Source organism: Schistosoma mansoni (genome assembly GCF_000237925.1).
Source record: "Schistosoma mansoni, WGS project CABG00000000 data, chromosome 2 unplaced supercontig 0213, strain Puerto Rico, whole genome shotgun sequence".
Classification (NCBI taxonomy): Eukaryota; Metazoa; Platyhelminthes; class Trematoda; order Strigeidida; family Schistosomatidae; genus Schistosoma; species Schistosoma mansoni.
This window is the reverse complement of record NW_017386003.1, coordinates 50,325-75,336: the sequence shown is the minus strand read 5'-3', so window position 1 is coordinate 75,336 and position 25,012 is coordinate 50,325. Positions and strand designations below refer to the sequence as shown.

At 36.8% G+C, this 25,012-nt stretch overlaps 1 protein-coding gene across 1 annotated transcript; it reads left to right on the top strand.

The window, feature by feature from the left end:
* Positions 1-323: 323 nt before the first annotated feature.
* Smp_197280 (phosphatidylinositol-4-phosphate 5-kinase type II, putative) lies at positions 324-20,005 on the top strand (the record flags this gene model as incomplete). The annotated part of the gene is made up of 7 exons (XM_018791489.1): positions 324-532; positions 584-680; positions 2,751-2,903; positions 3,754-3,900; positions 6,670-6,708; positions 18,718-18,826; positions 19,659-20,005. 7 exons carry the CDS (start codon positions 324-326, stop codon positions 19,835-19,837), a joined length of 933 nt encoding a protein of 310 aa, XP_018645335.1. The 3' UTR covers positions 19,838-20,005.
* Positions 20,006-25,012: the final 5,007 nt, after the last annotated feature.

Genomic DNA, 25,012 nt, shown 5'->3' with positions numbered 1-25,012 from the left:
AGATTCTACAGGCTTGCATTATCGGTTTATTTATCGTTTATCTGATTTGTAACTTTCTATCAACTTTATTTCAACATCTGTCAAGTAAAGATAGTTTAAAGAATTGAATGGAGACAGAGACTCTTTTATATCACTATTCTTGCAAATAAAATTGATCAGTCTAATATCTAATAAAATTCAATGTCACCCTACTATTTTGATTTCTAGATTTATAAACACGTATTACTTATATATGTGATTTTTAACCTATTCACTTTCCTTGACATTTTAGAATCTGTTTAAATCATCAAGTTGTCATTCCAAACGTTTGTCATCTTTGAATAATGGCCACCGTGTCTAAACACAAGAAAGTGAGAATCATGAAGCAGAAGTTAAAACTTTTCCGAGCCAATGAACCATTAAAGAGTGTACTGATGTGGGGCATAAATTATTCGTTTTCTGCTTTAAATCATGTTAAGCAACGTGCACTGTTATTGAAAGACGATTTCAAAGCATATATGAAAGTGAAGGTTAATAACCACCATTTTAACAAGTAAGTTTTCTTGTATTTATGGTGGACTTATGCTGATGAATGTGATTCTAGGGAGAATATGCCAAGTAGATTCAAGTTTAAGGAGTACTGCCCAATGGTGTTCAAGTCATTGCGAGATCGATTTGGAGTTGAAAAGATGGATTATTGGGTAGGTGGTTCGGAGTTGGTTTATGTGTTGATAATAATATCTCCTCCTCCTTTTTACCCCTGAATGGTGTTAGAGATTCATAACTTGTGCATACCGGTTTTTGTCTGGTATTTAATTGTTATGAAATTAGATTCTGTTCGTTTGATGGGTTTTATCGACAGCTTTGAGTGGTAGTCTGCAATAAACCTTGGATATGAAGAGTTTCCAAACAGTGCTATTTTCACCTTGTTAATTTCACCTTGGAAGTTATAAGTGCTGACATTTCAAAGTTATATCCTATTACGAGTCATTTCTCTGTAAATATGCCCATGTGATAGTGAATTTGTGGTTGTGCTAAGTTAATTAGAGCGTCTAACTATTGAGTTGTAAGTTCGGACCTCACACCATGTACTCTGGTTTACACAGTCACTCAGTATTTGGATCGCCCAGACAATAAACTGCACTCGAATTTTGAGAACACGTCCCTGAGTTGCATTATTAGTTGTGCATGTGGATGAATTTTTATGGTCTAAATTGATTGATAATTATTTATGCAAACGACATTTGCAACAATTAAACAGTTGCCTTGTTATTGTTTCTCCAACTACACAGCTGTAAATATATGATATATATATGTGCTTAATATTGTTCACATGTTTTTAAATGTCATGTTCATTCTCTAGTTTTTACTCTTATTTAGTGAATTTTACGTGTTTCTGTCAATCAACAGTACAGTATAGGATGTGTCTCAAAATTATCTTGTGCCGTATTCCCTTCTACCTCTTTTGTATGAGTCGTCTTGTTTGGTGATATCAATGTAGAATTGATTAACTTGTTGTGTCCAACATTGAGTTAACTTGGTTCAACATCGTAAACTATTGTTGTTAGGTTGTTAAGGAAACTAGTGGTTTGTTTGGTGTTTGTTAACTGAGTGCCAATAATACATGAATGCTTACCCTTCACTATAAAGGTACAATGAACAGCAATTGAATGTGAATTGGCGAGCGTGATCTGAGTTGTTACTGAATATATTCTGATAATTGGTAGCTTTTTAAATGGGAGCTACATTACACGTTGGTGAAGTATGCAGTAGAAGAAGCCAGAATGTCAACTAGTGTTCGTCGGTCTATATGTTAACTGTACTGGTTATGCATCCAGATACTGAATGGTGTAAGTAGGTCGTTGTATCAAGTGATCACTGCATAGAGTGGGGTCAGGAAACTGTTCTCGTTGTAAGCAAAGATGGATAGTGGCTAGCAGTGGAATTCAGGACACGCGCTTCGTCCTATTTGGGGCTCGTCAGCCGGATACATCTGCATCTCAGAGTTAATGTTCACTCTGGGACTCGAACGCAGTAATGCTTGTGAATTAAGGCTGTATCAAGGGAATAGGCACACTATACACATATGTCAATAATAGACTGATCGATTGCAGTCCTAAACATCAATGAGAAGATTCAACCAAACAATACTAAATGAATTTAAACTTCACCCCATTGCACAAGCAAGTGGCTATCAGGACTCAGTAGCTAAGTGGATAACGTGATAGCGTTTAAAGCGAACATTACTGGGTTCGGGTTCTAGAGTGAACGTCGACTCTGAGATGCAGGTACACCCAGCTGACGAGTCCCAAATAGGACGAAACGCGTGTCCTGGATTCCGCTGCTAGCCATTATCCATCTTTGCTTATAATGTTTGTGAATTAAGGCTATATCGAGGCAATACGCAGACTATGCACATATGTCAATAAGATACTGAACGATTGCAGTCCTCAACATCAATTGGAAGATTCAATCAAACAATACCAAGTGAGTTTAACTGTCCTCATTGTTTAGCATTTAGTTGTGCGTTATGTAGTTCAAGGTGATTGTCGACCAAATTAGAGCATTGTAGGTATTTACTTTTAGATGGAATAATGTTAACGGGTCTAGAGCTCCATAACATTGTATTTACTTCGGACGTTGAATGTATCGATTTCCATTCAGAGTGACCGATTCTTGACTAGTCATCACGAACAGTCCTCATGAATAGATTACATCTGGTTCTTTATCATTACTACACAGAATTCTCCTATTTCTGATCTCCACTTCAGGACTCTTTCACCAGACACCAACCATTGTGGGATAGTACACGTGGGAAATCTGGATCGAAATTTCTAGTCACGTATAACCGACAATTTGTGGCCAAAACAATCAGTTCAGAAGAAGTTGAACAAATGCATCAAATGTTAGAAGAATATTATTCCGTAAGTTTTTGCTGTACTAACGGGAGAGTGGATTATTTGGTTGGTATTTAATCTGATGTAACAGTGAACCACTGGTTTTGGTCAACGGGTGTTATTATGTACGGGTAAAATAGTGCATCCAGTTGGAAGTTGAACAAACTCCTGTTAACAGAATCAATGTTGGAGTATGTGTTGTCATCAGTTTAAATCTAGTGATTTCTGATGATCTGTAGAATTCAGTTAACTAGGTAATTAGGTGATAGGGAGTAAGTGTTACCTTATGTGATAGAAACCAATAGTTACTGACTGATTGATGTGAATTTTCAACATGTTCTCCTACTGTCGATCCACTTAAGCAAGTTCATTTTGAAAGATTTTTAGAATGCATTGATTAGTTACTTATTGAGCTAATTAAGCATTATAAACTGTTCACCAAAGGATTCAACTACGAGATGATCATTCATTGGATTCTTGCAGATGGAGATTATTGTACAATTTTATCTGTAAATGTTTGACCATAAATGTTCTTATCTAGTTACATTTCTGTCATTCTAATGTTTACGATTTTGTTGTTATGACGTAATGGTAAGCTCTTGTGTCATGTACATTGTTGTATTCGATGTAACGTAGAAACTGACAGTAAATGTTGCTCGTAGTTCAGCACAAAATGCTACTGCTATTGAATTGTATCAACCAGATGGTTTCAGTGTGCATCAAGAAAAACACTTGCTTCTGCAGTAATGTGAGGACGTCTAACGTTTAAGTATTGAACTAGTGTTGCTCTCAGTGTGGTTCGAGTTTTGATTATCGTTTGTTATTGACATGCAGCCTGATTGATTGTTATCTTCCAATGTGTCTCTCTTCCTTGTAGTATATTGTCAAGGGACACGGTCAAACACTGCTTCCTCAATTTCTTGGACTTTATCGACTTACAGTGAATGATCAGGAGTCGTATATATTAGTAATGAGAAATGTGTTCAGCCCAAGACTTGCAATTCACAAGAAATATGATTTGAAGGTAACGATCTGTTGATTATTAGTTAGTTGTGATTGATTTTGTGTGTGTGTGTGTGAGTTTGTTAAACGTGAATGAGTGAGTTTGACACAGTGACTTTTGAGGATGGAGGTATGATTTTGTGTAGTTTACTCTAATAAGTGCAGAGTTATTTGTGTTTGTGTGCTTTCCACATTTTCACCTGTAGAATATTCTGTATTCAAGTCATCATGTGAAGCGTTCTGTAAGTATTCACTCTTTCGTCGCTCATGGGTCGACTCAATTGTCGAGTTCCAAGATCAACATTAATAATGCTGTGACAGTTTTAGAAAAGGAGCACAAACGTCGTCTACGGATTAAAAAGCATTCGTTTCAAAGTACCACAGGTGTATGTCATGTTATTGTAACTTCACACATGCATCAACCTACTCACCATTTGATTTGTTTCTCTTTCTAATGCTCTTGTGGTGTGAAGTGTGTTGCTCTCTTATGCTTCACTTTTTATCGCTACTCACACTGAACTAACCAAAATCCCAGTGTATGTGTTCGACTGATTGCGTTTGTGTTCGTGATTGGGTGTGGGTGTGTAGTGGAATAGGGAAAGCAGTTTAGTTGTCAGTGTCGTGTCGATTCTGAAGTTATTCTTCACATGCACTTGAGATTCGTCAGTGCGTTTTGATTAATGAATAACGTATCAATTACTGACCAATAACCTTCTGTTTTAATGAGCGTGTTTGCTTTCCTTGTGATTGTTACACAGAACTACGATGAATTGTAGACACTTCTAACGTTTTATTTTTTATTTGTGCACGTTTGCAACATTTCATGAGTGTTTTATGATTCACCTAACGCCTAACAAGTGGTTATTTTCGTCTGTTTATTTTGTTCGCTGAATATACCAGTCGTACATAGAGGGGTGAATAAATTAGTCAACCAACAGACTGACCAATAGATTAACTGACTGGACAATTAAGCTTGATAGGTTGTAGAAAAGTAACTCACTCGTTAAGCGACTAAACACCATAAACCATGTTATCTTTTCGGATCCCTGTTTCATAGTTGATTGTGTAATTTTAACTTTATCATGTAAGTAATTGACAACTCTGAATGTTTTGTGCTTTTTGACTTATCACTGTCGATAACGTCTGTTGAGTTGATGAGTATCATATCTATATAACACGATATGCATTGACGATATTACTGATGAGATAGTATGTAGGTGGAGATTGGAGTGTTTTCAAAATCAAGTGTTGAGTTCGTAGGTTTTTGTGTGATGCGTTCTATATTGGAGAGTCTTCTTGTGTGATCTCAACTCTTGACAAAGAACACCTAAGCCAAACAACAGACCTCATGATACTGTAAGGCTAAAAAAGTTTCAAATATAATTATGAATAGCAGTACATGTTATTTCAAATAATCACCAAATCGATATTAAAAATATCAAGATAATGTAGAAAGGTGTTTCCAATTATGGAGAGGAGAGCAGTTGATGGTGCTAAATCCCTCTTCTCTCAATAGGAAATAAAGGCTCGGCTATACATCCAACCTAGACTGTTTCTCCAAACAACCACATTTCACTCTATTCATCTTCCACACCATCTACATACACGCAGCTGAAATACTAACTCTACTCCTTCATATTACAAATTACACATTTTATATACCGACCATCATACGCACAAATAAACACAGTAATGTCTCATACGGAATCACCTTGACCAAAACTAACATGACATTGCTACGTTCAGACCTACTTTGGTTTTGATTGTGCTAAAAATATTCTTCTTTGTTTCCTTTATACTATTTCAAAGTGCGTTAATTCAATTCTGTTACTTTGAAGAGGTGACTTAATTTAAGTCAAGAAACGTCGGAAATCCAGAACTCCGCTCATCGGGATATCACAAGAACATAATTATTGTATTGTTATTATTATTGTTAACTTTCTACCCAATGCTCAATTTATTTGAAACTATCAAGTCCAACCTTGGTATTGATACCCATAGACGTAGAATGTGTTTTTTTTCACTCACCTCTCTTCTGACTTGCTCCTCTTACATCCCTCATGACTCCACTTCTTTAAATTGTAGAGATCATTTGGATGCTTTACTGGGTGTTGATTATCTTACGATTCGGTTGAATAAGTTTTATATTGTTGTTTTTAAATATTTAACACTTAACACTTCAAACCACTTTCTGACTGCAAGCCTAGCTGACCAAGTTCTGAAAAGTGATCACAGTTGTGAAGATATCAAGCATTGGTTAAACTTGTGTGCAACGGGTTTTCTGTTTAACCTTCAACCATTAGATCTCCGTTATAAATCCTGTTCCACGTCGGTTATGTTATACAGATGTTATTTTTACTGTTACACAGTGGGTTTGACTTGGAGACAAAGTTGCAGGTACGTTGTACCCGTTAGAGGTGTATTGGACTTATTGTTGAAACAACTTTCATATTTCCATATGGTTCGCTTATTTCAATATTATGGCAAACAGTCACAGATGTGTTTTTCAATGGAGACTTATCAATCGTATTTTCAAACGGTTACCTTCCTTGTGTAGATAATTTTGCTTTTGGTGAAAACTTTGAAGTAATAATTAGTTTGGTTCGTATGTAACTTCTCACGGATGTGGGTGTTAACTACTGTTTTTGTCTCTGTAGTGGTAATTACTCACCTGTTTCGACTATTGTTTTTGGACTGTACTCATCATCTAACGAATATCGTTTTGCCTAATGTTGCCCAACAAGTTGTTGAGCTAATCGCCCATACACTATATCCTTATCCTCGTAATTAGGGCTCAGCTGTGGATCGTGAAGCCAACGAAAAAGAGAAGGTGAGCTGACACCATTTTCTTTCTCTTCGTCATTATCATCGTTGTCTTCACGATCTTTTTCACTGTTGTGATGTTTCTGTCTCTGTGATATCGGTCGATTTTCGTGATTGCATGCAATGTGTTTGTGCATTTATTTTCAGTGTGTTAGGTGAACGTGTGATTACTTGCTTTTTCTGTTGTTATGTGGTAATCAACAGGAAACATTTGAAACACATGTCTGTGCGTTGTAGTTGAATGGTTGCTGTGATAAACGCTTAGATATGGTGTTATGAAAACTTTTCTTTTCATCTATTCTACCCGGTAAGTATAGTGTACACATAGTTATGTTGGTGGTTGGCATGATTGATATGCTATGCTACCCAGGACTGTAGTCTGATTAACTGTCTCAACCGATTGTTTATATTTGTATGAAACAGATTGGGAAGAACACCGCAGTTTCTTGATCCAGTGTTGATTTTCATCCTTACACTTATATTGTTGGTAATATCGATGACTGAAGAAGTTATTGAACTGAATAGTTGATTGTTGTATATCACCACGAATCGATTCGAATGAAGGAATTTAGTGTGAAATGTGATGTGGCAGACAAGACTGAACAATGCATACAATAGATGGGATTGAATTTTAGTCGAGGTAATGTAGGTGATTTATTCACCTGACTGAGATCACCGCCTAAATATGTCTGTTTGGATAATTTCAAATGGATATAAATACACATACTAGTACAACTTTTCTTGCATTGTCAGTTCACTTCATATGTATAGCTGATTGATGAAGTGTTCACTGACCACTAAATCAGATCGTAGCGCACAGTTAAATGGGATAATGCGTGTCTTCTGAATTTCAAGTAATGAATGACACTTAGACAGCTTGTTTATTAGTAATAGTGGGTAAATTTGTGTAATGGGAACTAACTCAGGAAATGATGTTTTCTTAAACGTTGAGGGTGTCTCATTCGCTTTTGGAGCTACAAACCTAACCACATAACTACTTGCTCACACGCCAACCAAAGACCGATCAGGAACTCCGTGTTGTCGTAAGCAAGTTGTATATAATGACAAATACGGAGACTAGGGAATGTGTAGAATGCAGTACTGATGTTTCTGTGTGACTGTCTATGATCGTTAACTAATTGCCGTTCACCTTCGCTAATGTGATATAATTGTACAATTTGAAAATATGTATTATCAGATTATATTGTTAAATGTATGTGCAATAGAATGTTTTTTGGCATGCGACATTACTTTGCATGTTATATGTCTTGAAGTTTTATTCACCAATAAAATAGCTTATGCTATTGGAGCCTATGCTTGACAGAGTTTAGTACTGTACAATGAAGAGATTGTATGTGATTCCTATTTGTGGACTACTTGAAGTCTTTTGACTGAACAGTTGGTTAGAAATGGTTAGAGTAGTTGATATCGATCGCTTTTCTATTATCACTTGTCATTTTCAGAAATGTATGTAAGGTAGTCATTTTTTGAGCTAAAATTGATGTTATAGAAGATGAAGTTTTATCTAAGGGCTGCATGGTTTTGTGGATTATTTGTAGGGTGAACACATGGAGCAGTGAAATGATGGTGCAAGATGTCTACGATCTGTTGCGTAGTTGGTATTTAGTGTCTTACTGTATAGTCAGTACATTCTAGAATTATTGATTGCGTAGTATTAGGTGTTATTCGTATTGACCAATCACAATTGAATAACTAAAGTTATAATGATGTGAAATGAGTTTGCACAGATAGAATGTTTTCTATGGATGTGTTTATGTGTATGTGTGGCTTTGTTAAGGACATGAAACATTCCTTCGAATTGATACAGAGTTTAACGCTCATAATGTTCTATAATTGTTGTATGATCAGTGTGATAAGTCCACATTTAAGTATAGATTTATGCGTAGGAAATAAAAGTCAGAATTAAAGGTGAACTACTGATGGTTTATGGGAATACATCTGAGTGATTACATCCATATTTCAGTGAAACATTGTGGTCATGCATCTTGAATAAAACGTAAAGGTACTTACTGTCCGACTCTCGAGAATGCAGTGGGTTTAGTTGGAGGATGGCACTGTTTTGTGAACTATTAAGCCAGATGTTCATATATAGTAGACACAGTTATGATTCATTGAAAAACTAAGGAGTAGTGAAGCGTAGGTGAGGACACGATGGTTAGTATTCTTGTGGACACTTAATGGACCGTTCGTTTGGAGGCTCAAACCGACTGTTAATTTACTGTTTACACGAGAATGAAATACAGAACCGCGTTGGTGTCTAGTATTAGGCAAATACAATTTGCTAAATTATGATTCGTCAGCTATGAACACTATCTGTTGTCTAAGGTTGTTGTGTGTGGCTACTGTCCGATGATTTTGCCACTCAGTCAACTGATCGATTACATTTCTTATTACTCTTGTTAGATAAATTCACTTGAGCGACAAATAACTTCAATTTATAATTGGCACTAATTATCATCGCTGTCATCCTGTTGGCTTGTAGTAGTCTTATCTGCTAACAGTCGGTATTACTGCCACAATGGTCAAAAGTACATTGAATTTATTTATCTCCTACTTACAACAACGGTATTTGCTGTGCAAGCTATGTATGAATATATGATTGTTGTACATAGTGTCAGGCTTTCACCGTACATGCCGTATTGTTGTGTACATCTTTCTCTGCATCTTTCTCTGCCCATATTTAAACAACGTATTATGTTGCTGTTGTTGTTGTTGTGTACTTTGTAACATTTGTGCACCACCTGTTTCCTTCTTAACGCCATTGTTTTCCTCCTTGTGTCGCTTCATTTTAACGTGCTTGTGTGTTTGGATTTGTGCATTTGAACATAAATATTAGTATTGTCTCTCCTCCTCACTGTTTTAACGTATCACCATTGTGAATGATTATCATGTGTATTGAATTTAATTTCGTTTGTGGTTTTTGTTTTTGTGATACCAATTATTCCATTCACTGATTGAGTGTAAACAAAGTAGAAATGTACAAATAACCAATAAAATCTAATTGTTGAATTTGTATGGTGAAGCATAGAATGTATCCTGTTTCGGTTCCATTATTGGAAGTGGTAAGTATTTTGGTGTGAGCATCGTGTGAAGGTAGTGAACAGCAGGTTCCGATGTGTTTTCGAGGGGAGGACAATTGAGGTGACTGAGTTGTCGCTTCTTGTTGTAGATGACAGACTGGAAATGCAGTGCTTTCACTTGATGGAGAATGGTAGATCTTTTTTTCTTAGTCATTTTGCCGAAAAAGGAGACTTCTTATCGGTGATATTATGTGTGCTCTGTTATCATGATTTAATGTGAATCGGTCCTTGTAGAATATGGAGACGTTTTGACTTTGTTACTTGAAGAACTTGATAATTAGGAATGAATCCGGACATTCAACAGGCACATCATCTGCGTTCGCACTCATCAACACCGTGTGCATATCACTCAAGATGATGGTTTAATGTTTCATGTGATCGTGTGTGGTTGGATATGGATTGAAGAGGGTTGTGAAGGATAACCGACAACTTTTTGGAAGTCGGCATTGTACCGACTGAGTAATCTGTGGAGATGTGGATATTGATTGAGTTTGTTGGCATCTATTGAAGACGAGATGTGTAGTCAAAGTGAATGTATGTGTAAATAGGATAACGAAACCGTAAGTCGTAACTTTCTTTGAAGGCTTATCTGGTGTAAGTGTGAGTGTCAAAATCATTGTTAGGGGTTCATCAACCTTCATTTGTGGTTCACTAAACAAACTGTCCAATGTCCCTTCATAACTTTTGAATTCCGCTGTTACAAACCATTTCAGATGGTGGTTTAGATAAAGTAGCTTCTAGGACACACAATTCTTCATGCAGAATATCTAGAATACAACGGGACTCTTGTGACTGTATAGTATTATTATGGAATTCACACTTTCCACCATTTGTGATCTGTAAATCAACACTTTTCAGATGTCCTGATGAGCGAACCTTTGAATGTCGTGTGTGCTACCGTAGGCGCAGGAACTGTCCTCAGTAGTTTTCTGCCCAGACAATCCACCATTGTGGTGTTTACTAACTCTGAGACTTGATACTTGTTATGGAAACTGTTGGGAGTCTATTTTGAGACAGGTTACATGACGTGTTTTATTTCATTAGGTGATGTGTGTATGCTGTTTACGAGATTTCATGGCTTACCGAAATGAGTTCATTTGTCTACAATTGCCGGACGTGAAAAATTAAGTAATAACGTGGTTTGATGTTAGCATGAATTCAGTTGTGTGAATTAGTTTGTCCTTAGATTGACCTCCTTTTTGTTTCTATGATCTATGAATGGAGATGTGATCAATTTTAAAGAGAAACACATATTAATTCTTGTTGATTGTAGACAGGTATTTTGAACAGGTGTATGCACGTGGCGAATATTTTTTGGTGCTTGATATGTGTCGTATGGATGAGGCCAACGCTCTGAAGTCTTTCGATCGACTCCATTCGATCGTTAAATTTCTGAATTTTAATGTGACTGACAAGACTACTTTTGTTTGGATATTGTTTCATCCCTCAATGTTTAGTTGTTTTTCTCTATTGAGCACAATACTAACAAGTCGTTGCTGATGAAGTAGTGTACTTACCACTTACAAACTTGTAGACTTCTATCCAGATTATGATTAGTTACAATTAGACATGCTCTGTGTAGTCTGATTCGATCAAAGATTTGAGGCATTAAGTAGTTGACTTTGCTGGTTGGTGAACTGAAACAATTATCAGTGATATTGAGTGTTTCAGCTTATCGTCTGACCATTGAGGGAGGTGGTTTGAAGCATGTATTGATGAATGTGATTTGGAAGTTGATGTTGAAATGTAGACTTAATAACGGTATACTCAGTGTCTGAACACGTGTATTATCTGTGTTATGATAACCTGTTCACTTGGTAATAGTTGACTGAGTGAAATTCCAATGAAGTTTCGATTACACACGTATGGTGAGATGATGAGTCTGTTGATTCGTTGTATCGTTTGACCAACTGTGATTATTGGAAGGAGCAGGTATCTGAATATCCTTGTCAATGGGAATAATAAGACCGTGTTGTGAACTGTTTGTGTTAACCTCCGTTTAAATCATGCATAAAATCTGTTTGTTTATGGAGTCAGTTGTATCTGTGTTCTGTTATTGAGTGTTACGAGATGATTTATTGGTTAGACTGGTGATTGTTGAATCGATAAAATGTATTGACAATACTACTCATCCATGGAAATCGTTGTTCTGAATTGACCAAGTGGATGACCTGAATATGAGAAATGTTCCATGTAGTCATATCAGACACTATTTAACATAGTGTTGGAGTCTTCTCCACTCTCATTGACCATCGATATTTCAGTCTTCAATTATTCCACATTTTGTCAACTATGGAAGAGTTATAGTCTCGTTTGACATGAATCACTGGGATGCGTGTCAGTTACCGATACTTGCAAGTTGGTAGGTTATCATTTTGAAGTTACAGAAAGTTTCGTTTGATCGGGAGAGTAACAAATGAAGTAGGTACACCAATCGTGTGTGTGTGTGCGTAATCATAGTGACTACTGAGACTAAATGATCGGAGTAAGTGTGAATCATTTATACCTTGAATTGTTTCACCTCACTCTGTATTAATTGTTCTGTTTTTTCGTTTATTTTTGTTATTATTTGTATAGTCGAAGCCTTTACCGACTCTGAAAGATGCAGATTTTCTCACAGATTTGTGCAAAATGCATATTGGTGAAGAGTCTAAAAAGAAAATGTTAAGTACTCTGGAATGTGATATACAAGTAGGTGCTTGCTTGCTTGCTTGATTGATTGATTGATTGAGTGAATAATGCATGTGTTTTACCCTTATAATATTGTTGGTTTTGTGTAGATTGATTTGTTCAAATATGTGACGTATTTTCGAAGGTGTCTTGCAGTTATATTCTGTGTATACTACCAGTTGTAAAAGAAGTGTAATTGTGAAATGAATGAATAGGACCACTGACTGACTTACCGGATGCTTTTATTCTGTTGGAAAGTGTGTAGAGTTTGTGATTGGTAGTGGTGTGAGAGTTTCAAATTTAAATCGTTACTTTCGATAAGACAAGACCACATGTAATGTTTGTGTACGCTTGAAGTAGTCATGTCATTTGTACTTCAGAAAGGATCGAAATCTTACAGGAGTTAAGAATATGTTTTATGTTGTTCTTGACAGTGAATTCCACATTAGGATGCACTTTTCTACAATTGACAGTGCCATCTTCATCACCATTCCTATTACTTGTCACCATCATAATCATCTTGTATTGCGATAGTTACTCCCCTCATTTTCATGTGATTAGTTGATCTTACTGTTGATTTTAGTGTGTCACTGTTATGATGGGTTGTTGTTCAGTGTTGTTTGATGGAAGTTTTTAATTGAGGATAGTTGCAGTTATTGTCATTCGAGAGTACAGTGTGCTGTTTTTCGTTATGTGTTATTATTAATCAATAATATGGTGATAGTTGTGGTTTGTAAATGACTTGACTATCATACGAACCATTGACTTCGCACAAAACCCTGACGAGATTTGCTTAGTAGATTTCATATCACGTAATGTAGTAGGAGAGGCGAGGTGTTTATGACAGTGTGTACAAATCCACTGAGCATGTTTGGATTCATAGTGCATATTGAGTATGATTGTGAGCAGTGGTGAGTGAGTAGTGAAAGCATAGTAGATGGAAAGTCAGCGTCGATAGGTAACGGTAGATAACTGTTCGGACTTATCAATGAAATGAGTGTTAAGAATCCGTCTATTAGTGTGACAATCTCGGGAGAAGTCGAGATTACTATTGACTTTGAGTTCAGTTGATTGGATCGACTGACAGAACAGTGGGAAAGAGTTCAACTGGTCTTCATTTATACTTGTGACAATCACAGGTGAACGAGTTTAACTAATATAGTGTCCAAAATATTAGGCTGAATAATACTTCGACAGCTAACTTGTGCTAATGGAGAGCAAGTCGGAGATAACCGGTCTGGTTTCACATATTTTCCTTAAACATTGTCATGGACATGCTTTCAGAGATAACATATTCATCGTCTGGTTGTTGAAGGATTGATCTTCTACCAGGCGATTGTTTTTTCGACTCCGACTACGCGGATGATATAGTTGTGTTTGGTGAAGACGTTGACAGAATACGGAGCCTTGTAACCTAACCACCTTAAGAAACAATGAAAAAACATATGGGATGTTTCCCTCTTTGAATGCTAGAATTTGCTTTGAGATTAGTTAGCATCAGTGCCTGAATTAATTATAGAGGTTAAAGTAGTTGAATGTATCGACCAATTGACTTGTTTTAGAAGTGTCATGAGTCCTGATGGTGTGATGTGAGACGAAGTCTCTTCACGAATCGAGAAAGCTGGATTGGCTTTTGTCAACTTGGTTAACTTGTTGCACAGGTGAGATATCCGTCTGCTAAGCAAAGGCCGGGTTTACTGCGCAGCATTTCACCCCGTACTACTTTCTGGATGTGAAACACGGCCATTAAGAATAGAGGACATTCATAGGTTACTAGTAATTGATCGTAGGTGTCTTGAAAGCATTGCTGGTGTATTTTGGGAGTACCGAGTAAGTATTGCCTGTGATAGGATATGGTACTAGGTCAAGAATGCAACTGAATGCTTTGTTAGTTTTCAGCATAAACTTGGGTGATTGGGACATGCGCTACTTGTATGTCCGACCACCACCGACCTCAACAGACGATGTTGTGGGGTGTAGGGGTAGTTTGAAGTAAAGCTGGTGGTGGACAAACCAAAACATGGCGTCCGTCCATGAAGTGATTGACAATTGGACTGAGCGATGTGAATGGGTGTAGACTATCTGGTTAGAATCCGCATGATCAGAGACTTTGATTGACATGACTGACAATTGTGTGTGATGGCTCAGGAGCATCTACTGTTTGTCTCCTCCTGAAATTCTGAGCTTTCGAGTTCCTCATATCTTTATTTGTGTCTTCTAATTATCAATTAGTTTGCTCCCATTGTTCTGTTCTTCTTTCTATTACATCGAAAGGTGAGAATGAACTTGACCTTTTGTTTTCTATTTTGTCTTTGTTCGCTTCTTTTCACTAATGATGAGTGCATAGTTTCATCAATATGATTTTAGTGAGACCTTGAAAACTTCGCCTCTCTCCTTCTTGTTGTTGTGTTTGTTTATGTTTCCGCAATTCTGATGCTGATCCACATGCATCACGTGAAAGAAATGTGTGTGTGTTGTGTGACGCGATTACACTACTAGGAGTACTGTTTTGTTGTAGCACATGGTGTGATGTGTTGCAACTGTCTACACCTACATTTTCAGTCTTCATTATTAACGTATGAATTATTGAAGCTATGAATAGTGCATATCTACATTGTGTTCAGTGTTGTTGTACCGTTGTAATTTATTTTTAATTTGATTTGGATATTTGTATGTCGTATGCTGAGTCGTGAAACGGTTGATGTGTCTGGACTCTTTATTTCGTCCTAAATCGTGTTTGTAGTGCTGCGTAAAATTTTTGATCGCACTCATTGATCATGTGAGATTTTACGACCGTTACTATTATTATCATCATGAATACCGGTGTGTGTGTGTGTTGCCACAATGTGTGCGGATATGTGCAGTGGTCAACATTTCCTTGAGTAGAGAGGTGTACGATGCATGAGAATAGGAGGTGATCGGAATCGTGCAGTTAATTTTAGAATTGATTTTATCCTGCGTGTCTCCCACCATTGATGTGTGTAATTTGCATGAGATCGGTTCAACACGTCCTGATGCACCTTGTCACACTTGGATATCTAGACTATTGTTAACTAACAGCTATGCTACGTTGATTTACTGTGTCATTATGCGAACCGGTTTTTGAAACTCAACCTAACTACCATGTTACTAATCGGAATAATTATCGGGGGCGTAAGAAAGATTCGTGAACTGCAAATACGAGAAAACCAGACTGACTTGAAACGTGGTTGTGGCTACATCGACCATATATTGACTTTTCCTTAGATTGTAGAACACAAACATGCTTATCGGCGTCCGACAGTGATGGTTTTCCTTGACTTTGAGCAGTATTTGACTCTGTAGACCGAGAGGTTCTGTGGCAATGTCTGTCATTGAAAGACGTACCTCAGAACTGCATAAACCTTGTGATGAAGGCTCTTTACTGGAACACTACCAGTCGAGTCAGAGCTTATGGCGAACTGTCATCTGATTTCGCAACCTCAAATGGTGTATGGCAAGACTGTCCACTGTCTTCATTTTTGTCTAATTTCATCATAGACCTACTGCTAGAAATAATGTTCTGGTCGTCTGAATTTTCGTGAATCGGTCTCCTACCAGGATGTTTACTTATTGACTTAGAATACACAGATGATAAAGTCCCGTTTGGTGAAGACGCTGATGAAATGTAGAGTCTTTTGGTAGCACTGATTAACAATGCCATGATGTTTGTGATGCGTTTCCCCACTGTAAATGGAAATTGTTGCTTCAGGCTGGCCTGTGTCAACACCTGAAGTGAGAATAGGGAGTGAAGTTGTCGGACGCGTCGACAACTTCATTTATCTTTGGAGTCTGATCAGCGCTAATGGGCTGGTGTCTGACTAAGTCTCTGAATGAGTTCGAAACTCTCGTTTAGCTCTTGTCAACTTACGTCACCTATGGAAAAGGCGAGATATGTGTCTACCAATTAAGGGACGAGTATACTGTTCATCAGTTCGTCCTGTTTTACTTTTCGGCTGAGAAACATATGAATTGAGGGTAGAGAATAGTCGTAAGTTACTAGTATCTGATCGTTTTGTTGTTTATTGCAACCGCACAGATTATTGTGTGTTTGTTGACGATAATGAGTGCAGTGAGAGGATGTGTCGTGATAATAAATTGATAGTAGTTTATCATTGAGTTAGTAATGAACAGTTTTTCCATAATCTTGTTTTGGTAACTAACTGTGACTTTTGATTACTGCTCTAAATATGAATGAGCAACTATTGTATTTGAACACCGATCATTGTTGTGTCGATAGTGTAGTGTATATTGTGAAATGAGATCTCACTAACAAGTGTCGAACGACCGAGTTGTGTCACAGGGAATAAGAGTTGGTTGGATAGCTAATCAATGTATTCAGTGAATGGATTGACATGATGTGCATTTGATTGTTGATGTCTCCCTTGCGTTTGCGGTAGACATTCGACACGAATGTATTAGATTATTTAGTGATGTATGATGTTGTGATTGTGTTTTTATTTATTCGTTTCTCTTTTGCTTCGTGACAGTTCTTACAGGAGAACAATTTGATCGACTACAGCCTTCTCATTGGGGTGCATGATCCTGAGATTGCACTGGCTAGTTCACTTGAGGATGCCGGTGATGATGGTGAAGGGACTGGTGGTGCTAGTGTTGGTGGATGTGTGGGTGCGGGTGTTGGTGGAGGTGGTGGTGGTAGTAATAGTGGTGTGTTGGAACCTAACAGTCGGGGCTTCGACGATAGGATGGTGTCTGCAGGTGACGGTCTGGGATCACTTAGCTCACAATGGCAATGTGGTCGTTTGTCGATGGCCAGATCGAGTATTGTGCTTGGTCTGAGCTCGTCAGCAGCTGTTGAGGCTGCTAGTTGTGGTGTTGGTGGTGTCGGAGTTGGCTTTGGGACTGGGAATGCGAGCACAGGTGATGATGACGATGAAGAGGAGGACGGGATCAGTATACCAGAGAATAATACACAAGTCCCTACAAGTATGTGTGATATTGTTATTGTTGTGTTATTCCATTTGTTATTACCGAATTCAATTTGACTGTCTACTCTGTGTTAGCACTAATTAACATTTTAATTGTGGTTGGATTTCATCGACTGACTGACTGGCTGACTGGTTTGTGTTGTCGAACGGAAAGTTGTGTGAATAAGATTGATTTCTGCAACTCCAAATGACATTGATTGTTGATGCAAGTTGTACAATGAGTTAATTGCAAATGGTGAATTTGTCACCTGATTTTCGTGTGTGTGTGTGTGTTTGTAATATGAGTGCATGATTGAACAAACAATGCTGCACACGTGTATAGATACACTTGATGAGAATTTATTTTAAGACTGATTGCGGTGAAATGTTATTACTATTGTGAAGTGGTGATTGTTTTTTATTTTTGAATGGATGTGTGCATATCTCTCCGGGTGCAAGACGTTGCTTAGTAATGTGTGTAATCTCTGCAAACAGACAATGTTTATCATGTACTTCCTTCCAACTCAAGTGGAATGATTCAGTGGTTCTCCGATGATATTCCATACTTTCAGTATGCATGTTTGTTTTTGTGTGTAGTTGTGCATGTACGATGATCTGGATGTGTTGTGCGTTGGTGTATTATTAGTACGGTAATTTGTATCGTGTTCTGCTCTTGACGATTTCACGTGGCCTTAATGTCATCATAGGTGTAATCAATGCATACTTCGGTGCCTCCTGACAGTGGAAGGAAGGGAGGAAGAAAGAAAGATGGATAGTTAGATAGATAAGTAGATAGAGTGGTGAATAAACGAATCGATGGGATTGTTTGATACGTGAAATCAATGACTGTTTGAGTGACCTGTGTGGTTGATTGGAGACTGTAGTTGAGGATGGATTAGTGGTGGTAATGTGCAGTTAAAGTGATTTGGTTTTGGCAATTCATCTTTGTGGTCAGCTGAGTGACCATATTGTGTGACTATAGGTGCTGAATTGGCTCGACAAAATGTCGATCCTGAGATTGGGATCTCGGTGATCTGTTTTCTTGTTTATGAAAATACTGATAGTTCTTGTTTAGTTCCTTTTTGACAATGCTGATGAGAGTTGAGTTGTGGCGATTTGGATTGATATGAATGCATGCATGCGAGGTGATTTACTGTATATCTATGAGTGGTTGGTCGGATTGTGCATCACCTGAATCGACTAGTGTTTGGTTGATTGTATGAGAATTGGAGACGGACGAATATGCAGTTCAATAGTTGATTTGATTTTCTGTGTATACTTTCTCTGTGGATCGTTTCAGGTGAATTGACCCCACCCGATAGTCCACCTGGTGCAGAATGTCTACCTCAATTATTCTCAGGTGAATTGCATCCTACTTTAGAACATTATGGAATCAAAAGTTCAATTGGTGAGAGGAGATTTTGTGTTTGTATTTTTGGAATGAAATATATAATAATGTTTAAGGTTTTATCTGTGTGTGTAGCATTAATTCTCGTTTGTACAGAAAGTATGTGTCGAATGTGAAGATTTTCATTGAGACTGACTGGGTTAGTACTGTGTAAGTTAGAAATCGACGGGATTTATTATTATTCTTTTGAATAACCTGACATCATATTTGTGCAGTGATGTTAGTAGAATTCAGGTGAGAAACCAACCTCGTAGTTGGATCTCGAGTTAGTGATTTAGTGTGATCACGGTGCAACCGACCTGTGTGGAATAAGTGAATGAGTGCTAGTAGAACAATTATCCGAACCAACACATTTCGATAGGGTCATCACAGTAAGGAAACATGGCTATCACATTGAGGTAGTAATTGTAGTCGGTTAACGTTCTAAAAGAGGAACAGATGAGACGTGAGCAGTATCGAGACTGTTTCGTGCACTCCCTGAAGTCCAGTGTAATAGGAAGTTACGAGAATATTCTTGATGTAGACTATTGAATATTTTGCCATGTGTATTTATCCGATTGTTCTCTGAGATTCGTGTTTGTCATAACCGTTTATTGTTTGTTGTTTGTTGTTGACTAACTGTACACATGCACACGGTACACGTAATTCAAGAAGTAGGTTTGTGAAGTTGCAGCGAATTGAAGTCGTTTGAATGACAGATGTTTGAGTGAAGTGAGTGAACGACAGACATTGTTTCAATAGTAACGATTTGTGATATATATATTGATGAAATATGTTGCTACCCATATGGATCATGTTGTTGTGTTATCTTGTTTTCGATGTTGTTTGACAGATTCTCCTCATCCACTGATTTATTTTGTGGCTATTATCGACATACTAACTCGTTATGGGATGCGTAAACGTACAGCGCAAACTTACAAAACAGTGAAACATGGTGCTGATGGTGGTTCTGTGAAACCGGAATTCTACGGTCGTCGTTTATTGGAATTTGTTGAACAGTGCATTGACTGAGGAGAATGAGGAGTCTTATAGACTTGTGTATGAATGTACGCGTCGTTCTCTCCCTCTCTCTATCTATTTATCTATCTTACTGTGTATGTATATAGTTTGCTGTATCCAGTTCCTATGTGTTTGTAAATAAATTCGTGCATATCTGACTATTCAACTATCCATCTGTACACATAGGCTGTTAAGGCATGCATCCACACATACATACATGCATTTATATATGGACACAAACACGTACACATACACACACACACTCACATACAGTATGCATAAATAGATGGGCATGGACGTGTTGCCCTTTTGTGGTTCCAGTGTGGAAGAATTGTGATCAGAAACCTTGTTCCTTTTGTTTTGTTACATTTTTCTTCTGTTGAGTACTTGTTTCTCTTTTTTGATTACTTTGTGGACACTTTGGAGTGTTCAACATGTATGTGACTTTTCATTGATTATACTGTTTCTTTGAAGAATACTGACTGTGATGTTTGGATAGTTGTTGAAGGTAGAATGATGTTGGATGTGATATTATATGGTTAGCTGAGTGTTGACTAATTGTAAGCAGTGTGATTGTGTTTACTACGTGAGAATTTACTATTATGAAAATGAATAATCAATACATTGATGTTGTTTTATGTTGAGATTAGCCGACTTTAGACTTACAGTTTTTGGTGTAAGAATATTATATGATATTACAATATTGTATGGTTATTAATTTCTTTCTATTTAATATTCCGTCGTAGTTTTGTGTTTGAATGTTACTTTTTTCTCCTGACTTCTTCGTTGCATTAATAATCATATAAAGCGTCTTATGAATAACCTTTTTCTTTAGCTTTCTATACTAATTGAATCAAAAAATTTTGACAGTGTGACATTTCTTACATTAACTTCTGCGTACTAAGCGAGAAATTTAGAATGAATCAATCACACTGTAAAGTGCTTGGATTGATCCAGCACTCAGTCATGTTGTTCAATTTGTTTTTATAGACCAACCTAATTTTTAATGAGGTCAATAAATGTCCAGACTCTTACATACATATAGAAAGTTGTTATATCTAGAGCCTTGATTCTTAATATGCCGCGAACTACTCGACTACTTGAACGATAGAACCCGCAAACGTCGCAAAGGAGAGAAGACAAAGACTGGTAAGCAGGAAGTTTATTGCCCCAAACAGTGTCAAAATATAGCACAGAAATCTCGTGTATTTATAGTTTTTGGCTGAAAGTAAATTATCATTTAGGTCAACCAATAAGCACATAGGTATCAAACTAATCCATCCAATGGAGAAGCTCCACGTTGGCATTTCTAGAACATTCCCCTAGCCGTGATTGGATGGAATGTCTGCGGCTCTTCCTGGGCTTCTTAGGGCTTCCGAGAGTCTACCGACGGGCCGTCCTTACAAAAGTGTACCAAGATCGAAAGTCATAATTAATTATTTGATTCAGTACAAATTAATTAATATGATTAGAACTAACATATTTGACTCTCACATGATTTTTCTATTTTCAAGCACTTTAAAAATGAATGGATGTTCGTAGATGTTTGCTATAGGTTAACAATATTTTCAGCCAGATTGAATAGTATCCATGATGTTAATACCAAAATATTCTAAATGATGCGTAAATCAATGGAGCTTATCTACTTATCTAAGACGTGAAAATTGGCATCTACAAAATAAATTAGGAAATCAATAAACTTTAATAAAACACAATTTTACTTTAGAATAGTTAGATTGTGATTAGTAGTGGAATCCGCGATATGTGTTTCGTCTCACTCTGGGCTCGTCAGGTGGGTGTGTTCGCCACACCCCAGGATTGATTTTCATATTGAAGCTCACATTTAGCGTCTTTTATTAAACGAAAAAATCATCCACTAAATTACTGAATCCAAATAACTTTTTTTTAATGGCTGTAGTGTTTATATCACTGAAAATCCAGTTCTGAATATCAACAAGGCGATAGTTCAAACCTTTAGTGAAATAATATGATGAATTCACTTTATTATTTCGAATTCACACAGACTGACTAATCCTACAGTTTAAAGACTATTAGAACTGTATTCATAATTTTGTTTTCGTAATAATCACTCAGTGAATCAATGTTTTGACCTAATAAAGTTTTTCACTTACGAATTTTTAAAAAAAATTATTCATGGAAAAACTTCTCATTAAATCTAATTTCAATAGTATCATTAGGAAAAATCAACTACTATTTCGTTAGCCTTAGTTGAACATTTTCTCTAGCGTCATTAGATTAGTTAGTTAAAATTGGCGTATATAATACTTCATCCATAAGTGAAACAACACAACGGAATATCACTTTTCTGAGTTCATAGTTATAAAATATTTATGTTACAAAATGTTGTTTAGTAGACTGTAAAACTTCAATATGAAGTCAGAAAGTAGGAAATAAGAAATTTCTACTTCAATAACATTCGTAATATATGGGTTCACTTTGTCAGGTTATTCATAAAACGACTCAGAATATCATTTCTTGTTATTATGGTTGACGGGAGTCTATATGATTGGGAATTTTTGGTGTTTTCACAAAAACAAATGTTTTTGTGATCTTCTACACCTTGATTTTTTATGATATTTAGAATATGTACATAATTCACACTTACTTTTAGTGGCTTTTATGTTTTGTAAAACATTATGCGTAAACTGCGATGCTTATTCATGTAATTGTTTTTCCTTGAGACAGAAAGTCCCATCTTCACCCAGTACACTTAGAAGTAAAGGGCGAGCCTATTTTCTTGAAGCGTAGACTAATCCCATGCAGTTTAAGAGAGGTGGTGATGAATGGACTAAATAAATTGATTAGAAAAAGGTTTAGTTACCCAGTTGTGTCGTCCGGTCGGGATACTCCCATATTGACTACATTCCTGAGTTTTCGTTTACTACAGTACCACTGAAGAAACTGACTATATTCTACAGGGACTACGAAGGTCAAGTTATTTTTCTAAAACAGACCTGAAAGATGTGTATTCGCGAATTCCATTGGATGAAATCTTTAGTGAACTAACTACTATTATTACACAATTCGGGTTGCTCAGATATAAATTGTTACCTTAAGACAGAAAGTCCCATCTTTTCCCTTTCTTTGTTGTTGTTTGCTTACATTTTCATCGTTGAAGAGTGATTATGTATTCATCGTCTGATCTGTCATGTTTCAATTTCATATTGGAAATGTCTTCCGACTGTCGTTATTTTGCATTAATCAAAACTCATAACAATCGTCAAATGTAAGTTGGATTATTCAATTAGACTAATAACCGTTCACAAGACTTGATTACTGACTCCAAACATATTAATATCAAAAGACAAGATATGTATTCAGTATAATGGGTTTATTTCTGACAAAAGAATGTACTTTTATACAAAATAATAAACATAAAATTAAATACAGTGATGGTTTAGCAAATGAACGACTGCAGCTTAGGAATAATGAATAATTTCCTGATTATTTCTTGCACCATTATATCCCTTTCAGCTTAGTTCATATTATCTTTTCTTACTTAATTTGCCCAATGTAAAAAATATACTCTTGTTTATTGTTAGATTTTTCCTATGAAATGTTTTACAATTGGTACATAACCTATTTTATCAACCTTCCAGTTTGAGATAATGCATGTTGATTAGTCACAATAACCACTTTTAATTGTGTAATATTATGTTAACTTTCAATTCGAAAGGATTGTAAGCAACTAAAGACTGTCCAATAAATACATAATAAATTCATAAGGTGAACTAGTTGTAGAAGATACACAACATAGTCAATATAAAATGGATCAAGGTTGAGACGACTGAGAAAATCCACAACTCCCACTAAGTTTGTCACACCGAACACTTCTAGCTATCTTTTCTGTCAATCTAGTGGGTGAGCGCTACACATTAAGGTATAATTTTCATAAAAGATATCATTTCAAACTCCAGCGTTGGATATATTTGTGGTTTTCATTCACCATACCCAACGGTGCCACACTGGAGCTGTTCACAGTAGACAGTTGCTGAAACAGCCAGTCTAAAATTCAAACGAATTAATGTGGCTGATCCATAAACACTGAATATTAACCAAAGCCAACAAAATCATGGAAATATGTATATACAGTTAAGGAAAATCTTCAGCACATTAATTCATATATTCTTAGGTCATTCTTTCAAATATCCGCTCAATACATTATCAATGTTTGTTTTTATGAATGCAGTGAAAATACCTGTTTTTATGCACTACATTTCAGGGCTCACTTTCATATATTAGTTGAAAATTGCTGAGTGACTACATCGTCTCTATTTCTTAGTGATATATATATCCGTGATTTTGCTCCAGTGGCCACATAATTACACCTGGTACGCCCGAGAGTGGGAAGAGTCAACTCTCCCTCTCGAAATGCTCTTACTTGACCACATGCATACAACCACTGCCAAGGAAGTCCTACTTACTGCCTTCTCGTGACATTACTGTTGTCTACGAAATCGAGACGACGAAAAGCGAATGTTCGACAATCTAACCAGGTCGGTGGATACGGAGGATCCATCTAGGGAGTTGGAAAACCCTGATTCCAAACCAACGGTAAACATGGGCTCCAGGATCCTGAAGGAACAAATGGTCTATGAACCAATTATTGGTCACTCGCTACCATGGGACTGCATCTCCTTACGTTGTTCCACTGCCTTGTTGACTAGAGCTCTAGGTCAATAGCCTCGGATGTAGCCCCCTAAGAAAGCTACGTGCTTCGGTCTGGGCGTCCGGGCATTATCCCATCCCGCACACAAATCAAATGACTTATGTGGCGCATATCTATTTGGTGCCACCTTGTACCTATTTTTGTATGTTTAAATAATAATGATAACCGTTTTTGTTAAGAATGTTAAAGTCTTACAAGAGGTGGTGATCAAGAGTGCTTCTATCCAACTCAGGATTTCTCATGGTTTTAGTCTGTCTCTGATTGGTTGGCACCAATTTTTATCTCGCTATATTCTGTGTGCCTGAAAGTCATAATTTCATTACTATATACACTGAGTTGTAGTATTTTATATTTTTCTGACTTAATATAAAATTCTTTTTACACTTTACGATCTTCGCGTGTTAGCGACCAATAGTTGAAGTATACGTCAACTACTGTTCTTGAGTCCGCAACAGAACCGTTTGCATTTGAATAGCTCAATGATTCCTGAATTTGTA